The sequence below is a fragment of the Hydractinia symbiolongicarpus genome, chromosome 10, assembly GCF_029227915.1.
Source record: "Hydractinia symbiolongicarpus strain clone_291-10 chromosome 10, HSymV2.1, whole genome shotgun sequence".
In the NCBI taxonomy this organism is placed as follows: domain Eukaryota; kingdom Metazoa; phylum Cnidaria; class Hydrozoa; order Anthoathecata; family Hydractiniidae; genus Hydractinia; species Hydractinia symbiolongicarpus.
Genome location: NC_079884.1, coordinates 19,472,753 through 19,484,141, shown reverse-complemented (window position 1 = coordinate 19,484,141; position 11,389 = coordinate 19,472,753). Strand labels below are relative to the sequence as shown.

General features: G+C 31.8%; 1 protein-coding gene across 1 annotated transcript in view; it reads left to right on the top strand.

Annotated features, from left to right (window-relative positions):
* The window catches only part of LOC130612733 (uncharacterized), a 45,843-nt gene extending 35,324 nt beyond the window's left edge, over positions 1–10,519 (top strand). The window contains exons 5-6 of the mRNA XM_057434085.1: positions 9,709–9,776; positions 9,963–10,519. Coding sequence (XP_057290068.1) covers positions 9,709–9,776; positions 9,963–10,025 — 131 coding nt within the window. The 3' untranslated portion in view covers positions 10,026–10,519. The remainder of the gene's footprint in view (positions 1–9,708; positions 9,777–9,962) is intronic.
* Positions 10,520–11,389: the final 870 nt, after the last annotated feature.

Genomic DNA, 11,389 nt, shown 5'->3' with positions numbered 1-11,389 from the left:
TTTAACATGCTTTTAGATGGCTTAACGAACAGAAAACAGAAAAAAGAACTTATATTGTGTTTCACTTTCATGAAATTTTTGTTTCAACAATCGAAGACAACTGACACAGGCATGATTTTCTGCGCCCGGTAGTGTAATGATATATCGAATTTATGACTTATTTAATAATTTGAAGAACTAGATGACTGTATTTCCAAAGCTGAGAAATACCCAGCATCCTACTTCACTTCATAATTCGATCACGAAAAATTATCAAGTAGAAGGTAGAGAGAAGGTGTAGAAAGAACACAAATTATTTTGTTCATTTCCTTTAATGATTTTTTATCATTTTTGTAACACCCTCTTGTGTTTTACACGTCGATTATTAAATTTCATTTCATTAATTTCGTTATATAATTCGCTTTCGTATCGAATTTATCGTTTTTTAGACTTCTCTTCAATTTTTTTTGTACTATATTTTAGCTTCGATAATTTTCTTTTTCATGTCTATTGATGATATTGATGAGTACACACGGGATTCCACGGAGGAAATAAAGTGTGCGCATGCGCTGGCTCTCGGGCAATTTATCCACTTGCGTGGACAATTCATGATGGCTGTTATTATGTTAATAATAATCATGATAGAGATCTATGTCAGATTACATTACATTATAGTACGCAGGCCTTGGACCATTCACATAATCAAAATTAATTTGTTCGATCGCATGCTTTCTTCTTGCATGGCAGCCAGGGTGTTTTTTGACTATGTGAAATTGGGTGCTAAAAAATCGATTTCTCCTTCTGTACACGGCCTGCAGCTTTATGTTGATTATAATTCCTGGAAAAATGATTTAAAATTCATACTGTACGGAGGATTGAAAACCTTTAAAAAAAATTTTTCTTTTAATGTTCTTTTTGGTAAGTTTTTGTGGTAGTCTGCATTTGCAATCGCTTGTTCGTAGTGATATGTGGATCGGTAAAATGTTTGTTTATTGAAACAAAGTAATAAAAGCCGTTCTTCTTGAACTGATTCCCTCATTAACGTTACGGTGAGGCTGATACATTCACCTTTGTTGAACATAAAAACATACTTAAAAGTGATAATTTCATTGTGTCTTAGAAAATTTCACAATATGTTAGCGAGTGTGTGCATTTTTTTAAACATTATTTCATAACTCTGTGACATCACGTAGCCCGTGTTACTTTAGGCCTATTGATACAATATAACTCTTTAAAAAAGGAAAACTTAGTAACCATAAATAATTATTATAAACTTCTTCTCTAAAGTCTAAAGTGTGTGTGAACTGGCCACATAATCAACGAAGTTAGTATAACACAAACTCTAATCACATAGAAAGTAAGTTGTCATATCAGAAGTATTGTCATAGTTTCTACTACCTTCTTCCTAGATTAAGAAGCTATAGATTATAATTTTTTTCAACTTTATACTAACATCATATGGGCTAGTAAAAGCAAAACCAAACTTAAAATTTATATACACTGTGTTTTAAGGGCAAAGAAGAGTCCATTTTAAGTATGTATAATTCCACTATAAGTCAATTTTTTTTTAATTATTATGATTTGTCAATATTTTGAATTATCAAGTTTTCTAAAGGCTAAGTGGAGTCCTTTTTAAGCATGTATAATTCCACCTTAAGTTGCTATTTTTTATTATTATGATTTGCCACTATTTTCCATTGTGTGTAATCTAAGGGCGCAGTAGAATCCATTTTAACCATGTATAATTACACTATAAGACAATATATTTTTAACTATTATGAGTTGTTAGTATTTTGAATTATTATGCGTTCTAAATGCAAAGTATAGTCCACTTTAAGTATATATAATTCCACTTTAAGCTACTATTTTTTATCATCATGATTTGACACTACTTTTCATTGTGTGTAATGGAAGAGCGCAGTAGAATCCATTTTAACCATGTATAATTCCACTATAAGCCAGAACAATTTTTAATTATTATGAGTTGTCAATATTATAGAATAATATTTGTTCTAAAGGCGAAGTAGAGTCCACTTTAAGTATGTATAATTCCACTTTAAGTTACTACTTTTATCATTATAATTTGCCAATATTTTGCATTGTGTGTAATCTAATGGCCAGTAGAATTTACTTTAAGTATGTATAATTCCACTATAAGTCAATTTTTTTAATTATTATGAATTGTCAATATTTTGAATAAACAAGTTTTCTACAGGCGAAGTAGAGTTCACTTTAAGTATATATAATTCCACTTTAAGTTACTATTTTTATCATTATGATTTGCCATTATTTTTCATTGTGTGTAATATAAGAGCGCAGTAGAATCCATTTTAACCATGTATAATTCCATTATAAGCCAAAACAATTTTTAATTATTATGAGTTGTTATTATTTTAGAATAATATTTGTTCTAAAGGCGAATTAGAGTCCACTTTAAGTATGTATAATTCCACTATAAGTCAATATTTTTTTAATTATTATGAATTGTCAATATTTTGAATTATCAAGTTTTCTACAGGCGAAGTAGAGTCCACTTTAAGTATATATAATTCCACTTTAAGTTACTATTGTTATCATTATGATTTGCCATTATTTTGCATTGTGTGTAATATAAGAGCGCAGTAGAATCCATTTTAACCATGTATAATTCCATTATAAGCCAAAACAATTTTTAATTATTATGAGTTGTTATTATTTTAGAATAATATTTGTTCTAAAGGCGAAGTCTAGTCCACTTTAAGTATGTATAATTCCACTATAAGTCAATTTTTTTTTAATTATTATGAATTGTCAATATTTTGAATTAACAAGTTTTCTACAGGCGAAGTAGAGTTCACTTTAAGTAAATATAATTCCACTTTAAGTTACTATTTTCATCATTATGATTTGCCATTATTTTTCATTTTGTGTAATATAAGAGCGCAGTAGAATCCATTTTAACCATGTATAATTCCATTATAAGCCAAAACAATTTTTAATTATTATGAGTTGTTATTATTTTAGAATAATATTTGTTCTAAAGGCGAATTAGAGTTCACTTTAAGTATGTATAATTCCGCTATAAGTCAATATTTTTTTAATTATTATGAATTGTCAATATTTTGAATTATCAAGTTTTCTACAGGCGAAGTAGAGTCCACTTTAAGTATATCTAATTCCACTTTAAGTTACTATTTTTATCATTATGATTTGCCATTATTTTGCATTGTGTGTAATATAAGAGCGCAGTAGAATCCATTTTAACCATGTATAATTCCATTATAAGCCAAAACAATTTTTAATTATTACGGGTTGTCAATATTTTAGAATAATATTTGTTCTAAAGGCGAAGTAGAGTTCACTTTAAGTAAATATAATTCCACTTTAAGTTACTATTTTCATCATTATGATTTGCCATTATTTTTCATTTTGTGTAATATAAGAGCGCAGTAGAATCCATTTTAACCATGTATAATTCCATTATAAGCCAAAACAATTTTTAATTATTATGAGTTGTTATTATTTTAGAATAATATTTGTTCTAAAGGCGAATTACAGTTCACTTTAAGTATGTATAATTCCACTATAAGTCAATATTTTTTTAATTATTATGAATTGTCAATATTTTGAATTATCAAGTTTTCTACAGGCAAAGTAGAGTCCACTATAAGTATATCTAATTCCACTTTAAGTTACTATTTTTATCATTATGATTTGCCATTATTTTGCATTGTGTGTAATATAAGAGCGCAGTAGAATCCATTTTAACCATGTATAATTCCATTATAAGCCAAAACAATTTTTAATTATTATGAGTTGTTATTATTTTAGAATAATATTTGTTCTAAAGGCGAATTACAGTTCACTTTAAGTATGTATAATTCCACTATAAGTCAATATTTTTTTAATTATTATGAATTGTCAATATTTTGAATTATCAAGTTTTCTACAGGCAAAGTAGAGTCCACTATAAGTATATCTAATTCCACTTTAAGTTACTATTTTTATCATTATGATTTGCCATTATTTTGCATTGTGTGTAATATAAGAGCGCAGTAGAATCCATTTTAACCATGTATAATTCCATTATAAGCCAAAACAATTTTTAATTATTACGGGTTGTCAATATTTTAGAATAATACTTGTTCTAAAGGCGAAGTAGAGTCCACTTTAAGTATATATAATTCCACTTTAAGTTACTATTTATATCATTATGATTTGCCAATATTTTGCATTGTGTGTAATCTAATGGCCAGTAGAATTTACTTTAAGTATGTATAATTCCACTATAAGTCAATTTTTTTTTAATTATTATGATTTGTCAATATTCTGAATTATCAAGTTTTCTACAGGCGAAGTAGAGTCCACTTTAAGTATATATAATTCCACTTTAAGTTACTATTTTTATCATTATAATTTGCCAATATTTTGCATTGTGTGTAATCTAAGGGCCAGTAGAATTTACTTTAAGTATGTATGATTCCATTATAAGTCACCATTTTTTTCAATAAAATATCATTCTGTGATTTAATTGAAGATATACATGTTTCTGACGCGGTTAGAAAAATTGATAGTTAATCTGCCATTTTAAAGCCATTCCATTTTAGCTCAAGCGTGGAAAAATCTCTTTTTGATCTTTTTGGTTGTAAATACTTTGTATTTTTTCTATATTTCTAGCTATATGCTAATAGATATACCATCACATTTTTTAGCCATGTAAATCTTAGAAAAATCGTTTTTATTACTTTTGGCTCTAACTGACGTATATAGCGGGCCAGCTTACGATAGCCATAGACAGCCAGGTAGCCATTATTGTTAATTCTTCTTGTGTTTTCTTTACCAACCTGAAGCTAGCCACAATAAGAAAGTAGTAAGGGGGCATAGTTTTTGTAATAATAATCTTGCAAATTTTAGCTACGATACTCCGCTAATGTGGCTGTTTAGCCGGTTTTAATGTGGCTGTTTAGCCGGTTGTATCGGTTTGAAAATGAATATCTTGCATGCGCAGTCGCTTCTTGTTCTTTTTTTGGTTTTGATTAAAGCAGAACACGCTATGGAACAAGGTACATAGTTGATCGATATCGAAGGAAAGTGCGAACGTATAATTAGCCCTATAATAAGCGGCTAACTTTGATGTATGCGTTTACTGTATTCACATGCGTTATTTTTCCTCTTGATTTGCGTTGAAGATCTGGGAAATATATATATATACAACACCACATCACAATGAAACTAGTCTTCAGAAAAATTGCTCAGATTTGTAGAACTTTTCTACAGACCATGTCAAAAAGGGCATTCTATTGGATGTTAAGCAGTATGTCTAATTAAGCGCCTGGGGCAATTATTTCAAAACTAGTCTTCAGCCTATGAAAAAAACAAGGGCTGTCCATCGCAGATATTTCCAGATTTTCGTCCATGATATAAATCTCCTTGCCATCCCATTTTCGGCGTCCTCAGCACATAATGGCAATTCGGCTATCAGCTTGAGCAAAATACGCATATTATTATTGAACTTGCTGTTCATGACTACATGCGCAAGCTTATTCTCGCAAAATGTATGCGAAATGTAAATAAAACAAGATGTAGCTGATAGCTGTACAGATATGAAGCTATGGAATCAATGTTATAACGAAGCTGGGTTTATTGCTTGTCGATCTGCCACTAAGTTATCGCTTTTATTAAGAGACGAAGACTAGCAACCAATTTCTCATACTCTGTGGTTCCCATATGTACATAAAGGCAATTTCTAATCATGAACGTATCGCAAGCCAATAAAAAACTCAAGTCTCGCTTGCATTTGCACCAGGCAAGACTAATTACTAAAAATCGTTTTTTATTACTTTTCACAAACGCAAGACTGAAATATAATGAGCTATATACATCATTTATTTAGTAAATAAAAGTTGCGCCAGCAAAACCATGTTTTAATCCAACAAACTCCCTATACAACAGCCAGTTTATGTCAATAAAGTATAAAAGTATTCATTGAAGCAACAAAGGTTAGCATTTCAGGCAAGTTGACCACTTAGTGCAGTTTAACCATGTCGTACAACCAGTGTGGAGTGCTTAGCACGGATGTGCTGTTGCACATCCAATGAAACTCAAGTCATACAACATATGTTTCCCTATAAAGGTTACTAAAAAATGTTAAGCAATGACGGGTCAAGCGGTCAATACAATAAACCACATTGACCATAATGATACAGGACGGGTGTTACGCATCCAATGGAAAATGCTATTTTCAAAAAACAACACCCATGTAACTTCAAGGAAATAAAATGATAAACAGGCCACAGTCTGTTGTTCATTATCTGATATGTATCATTCCATGTTACTTATGTATAGTTGGGAGTGAAAATTAATTAAAATGTGCAATGTTACTAAGCTGATACTATTTGCTTTAGCTGTACCTACATAAAAATAAACTGTAGTACCATTGGAACTTGCACAACTTTTCTCACTTTGTTTACCTTGTGTTAAACATACAACTGCACGACCTGTTCACTTTGTTCTTACTTAGCAAATATCATCCAAATAAATAAATGTTTGTTAAAACCTATTTGCTTGCCTTCCATGCCTCGCGGTTTTTTCCGCGAATTTGTCTTGGTCAAACCAATCGACAATTGAAAAACCACATTAGGGCACATCTGCGAGTTTTCTGCTTTATTGAAAATCGCATTAGCATGTAATGAAGGAATATGAGGGGAGTAATACAAAGGATGGGAGTAATACAGTTGGAAGAATACCACGTTGACTTTCAATTCCATCGTCACTCCAGGTGTTGTTTACTCTATTTAGGATGGGGGTCAATAATGCCATACCCTGGGGTTTTTGTTCGGTAACTTCTAATTGCCTAACCGAATTCACTTTAAACTTGCCGTTCCGGAGTTGTGGAGGACATGTGACCAACTACACCCTTAATCGTAAGGCGGTAGAAGTGAAAAACCTACAATTTCCTTTTTCTTGATTTCAATGGACACAATTCTGATTATTTCACCACTAAATGATCCTTATATATTATTCCTTTAAATTTACCCCTTTTTCATGCCATTTTTACGCCCAAGCACACAATGTTACGTCTTGAGGGCGTAAAATACGTCAAGAGAGTTTTTTTCATTTTTGCTCTTATAATATACAACGCTTTTTGGCTCGGTTTTTGTACCGATAGGCCGCCGGTGTACATTTATTTTGTATAAAACATTTCTTTTTGTATAAAAAAATTAAATCATTCGTTATATCGTCGACATGAGATTTGATAGTTCCATCTCCATGGTTGTAACGTTCTTTCTTCAGGGAATACGAAAACCTCTAAGGCATAACATTATTGGCCGTAACAGGAAGTTTTTGTTCTAAAAAATTGACTGCTTGTGATACAGGTATGTCTCTTCTCTCTGCGATCATTTCCGATAAACGTTTGTAAAACATCTTACACTCTCGCCCCATCCCACCATTTGTTGAGAAAACCAATGGGGTGAACGACCTGTTATCAACAACAAGCACACGTTCATTGTACTGGCGTTTCTTTTCATCCTTGTTGCGGTTAAAGCATTTATTGAGTTCCAAATCGACGAGCTTCATGACTTCTATTGGTGCTTCGTAGTTGAATTTTGCCCTATCTTCGCGTTTTTCGATGTTATTGCAGCTCTAAGGGTAATATTTTGACGTTTGCGAGCGTGTACGCATACATATTTTGACAAAGATTGATATTTTAATTCCATTTAGATGTAAAACAACTGTAATAAACTTAAATGGAAATGTGTTTATTTTGGCGCCCCATTATAGCTAGAAGAAGCCTGGAAAGAACTTAAAAGTGTTAAAATCTGATTATTCACTGTCTATAAAATTAATTTGACACAATTCCGACATTCATTGCCTTTCTAAAATGGGCGCATTGCCACAATCAGTATATCACAATTTTTCGCTAACGTCAGCAATTAACCACGTGACCAAACATGAAATTGAGGCTGCCATTTTTGTTAGTTCGTGACGAGTGTTATATCTACCAGGTAACGTTTAAAACAAGGCAATAGTTCAAAAAATTACACGGGTAGGGCATTTTGGTCCCCAAAAAAATAAACCTTTCACCGGGTCCTTTAGACCCAACCTGAATATAAGGTTAATATATTCAGTTAAAATCTAAAACGAGATTCGAAACCGCGTGCTTTACTAACGTAATTAAGCCTGCGTCATAATTTTTCTTAATTATGATATAAAAATATTTTCGTGGAAAAAAGTGACTAAAAATGGACATATACATTTCTGTAAAAAATGGACTTATAGTGGATCCCAGATTGCCTACCAATTAATGTCGTTCTGGGAGAACTTCGTGGCCATAAAAACAATATGAGCCATTATTGGATTACCGTAATTAGCAATTTGGTAACATGCAAAAAAAAATTCTGCTTTCCATACATATATATATATATATATTCAAGACTTTTTAATCCCAAGGCAAGGTAATTTTGAGTAATTACTGGAAAATTGTTTTAACATATGCACAACCATGTAACTTAAGAGCTATGAAAATATGTTCAAGATATACGGCCCAGTTCTCCTACATTTCGGAGATATATATCCGTGGTAGTTTAAGTCAAATTTTACACAAAAGCCCAATATACATTCCAACTTACAAAAAAGTGAAAAGCGTTCCATATACACCAATAAAACATACCAGATCTTGCGTGGAAGTTGGAAAAGCAGAGTGGGTTCTCACAACGAAAGCATTTTCTGCAAAAACAATTTTTTCCAGAGAAAATGTATATAAAATCTTAAAGTGGATCTCAAAAAATCCACTTTAAGCGGAAGTCCATTTTAAGTCGCCTTTTGCACGACGAAAAGTCCACTTAAAGTCGATTTAACGAAATATATATATATATATATATATATATATATATATATATATATATATATATATATATATATATATATATATATATATATATATATATATATATATATATATATATATATATATATATATATATATATATATATATATATATATATATATATATATATATATATATATATATTTATATTTATTAATAATTCTACGGCAAAATAAAATTTCCACGGCAAATTTAAAACTTTTTTTAGAGGTTTCGGCTTTACGTTCCAAATGGCTCCCTATAATGGCATCCCCAAAATGGTAGCGTTTTTCGATGTGCGTTTTGTTTACTTTTTATGACCACACTTTTTGACTCAGACTTACCACTTTGATGGGATATGTTCTGCTGGTGCGCAAATACCTCATAAATTTGAATCTGTTTAGATGATTTAGTATCCTAGTTAACTAAGCTTTCTTCTTCGAGTTGATAAAATGAGTTTCTCTCAAACAAAAGCTTAGACGCGAACGAATGACTCAGCGTAAACCACGCATTTAAATATAACAATGTGACTAATCGTTTCGGAGGCCATTTTAATTTATCTGTGAGTTGTTTACTAAGCTTCAATAGTTTACTAATGTTTGTTAGGGTGAGTGAAACCACTCGCTGGAATATTCGGATGAAAAGGGCTTTCCCCGACATGGAGCACGTGAGCAAAGAACAATAGAATTAGCCAATAAAAAAGCGCGGCCAGATTTTGGCCGCAGAAAAATCGTTTGAGACCCAGCGTAATTTTTCCCACCTTAACTACTCCGATTTCCCGGTGGCAAGAAAAATTACGCTGGGTCTCCTGGCTAATGATTTAGTGGACAATGAAACTGTTTCGAGAGAAAACAGTAATAGTCCTTCTGATGATTATTTTTAGATTTAAAAGATATTTCTTGCAATGAAATCACAAGAGGGACTCTACCACCACAGTTAATTCCAAACAAAGTGAGTAATAATAAACTTCTTTATGGAAGGATATATATAGCTACCTATTGCTAATATATATATAGTGTTTGTCTGCCCAGTCTGATAAAAAAAAAAAATAAGAAAAGACAATATTGTGCTAGCTATGATGGAGTGTGCTAGCTATACATATCATTATGTTGACATATATTTCTCTGTTCTACATAGGCCATCTACAATCATTCTCTAACTATCGAAGGAAAAAGCCAAACAGTGGACTGGTTACACTAAAAAAGAAGTAACTTGGGATAAAAAAAACAAAGAGCATTCTGAAAGAAAGGTTAACATCATGATTGGTTAATGGAATGAAGAGAAGAGACAGTATCCGCTGCAGTTGCTTTAAATGATAGCAGAATTGAGGATGCAAAAAAAGAAGCTGGAGAAGAAGAGTTTGAAGAATCAGATTTAACCTCTCCTAATATGTTGTTTTGGCTAACTGGACAAAAACTTAAACCTATTCACCATACAAAATTGAAAATCGTAGTATATTTTGACCATGACTGTTTCTTGAAATATGTTGGTCATACAATTAGTTTTCCTGTTGTCCACTCATGCAGTTGGTCAATAACTTTTCCAGTCGCTCACATGAAAAGTCCTGAAAGTTTTCGTAGAACTCTGTTTCTGTAAAGGATAGTCATTTGAAAGAACATGATATTTAGATATATACCTTATTTTTGTTAACATTTTTTTAACACTATAAAGAGACATACAAAAGTAAAGATTTCTAAAGTTATTTATATTTATACTTCTGTTGATATTTTTTCTTTTTAGTTGGTTTATATCTTTTGTTAGAATTTTATGTTATCAGCAAAATCTGGTATATACCATATAAGTCTAGTTTTGCTCAAGTAAGACCACCAGCATTCTATTCTATGATTTCTTGGTGATGGAACATACCTATGGGCATCAGGGTTGTCTCGAAAAAACTGCATTGCAGCAACAATTGCATTTTCGGAGCCTAAATCTGTTACCAATTCAATAGGGCAACCTCCAACATTTTTCACACAATTTAAGTACATGCTTGCAACAGCAGTTGGTGATTTGTTAGATCAGCTCACTCTAAGCCACAACATCTTTCTACTGAATCCGTCAATGGCTCCATGTATTGAAAATCCCCAGGGCTTTGCTTTGTCATACCCGTCAATATGCCAGGCATAGTTTGGACCAGGATTCCTATATTTTTTTCTTTTTAACCGCCTAGCTTTCCTGAAATAAGTTCAGGATCTACATCTTTGAAAATACTGGAAACAATGTTTCTGGGAACTTGCCAACCTTCTAATTGCAGAGTATGCCACACATAGCCTCCACATGACCCGGCACCACTCACAATTTCCTTAACTCGATTAGCTAGGTGTGAGTAATTGTCATTTTGTGAAGAATGATGTCTTTGTAATCCATATGATTCGTGCTTACGAAGCAACGCACTTCTACTGACGAAATACGCATGGCGCTTCTCAAGATGTAAATGAATTTCTTTGTATTGAAAGCCACAACGGTAATAGTATCGAATGACTGATTCTTCATCGAATTCAATTTCATCTAAATGAGAAAATATTTTAGCATATACTTTATTCGGAGAAACTTTCGCGAGAGAA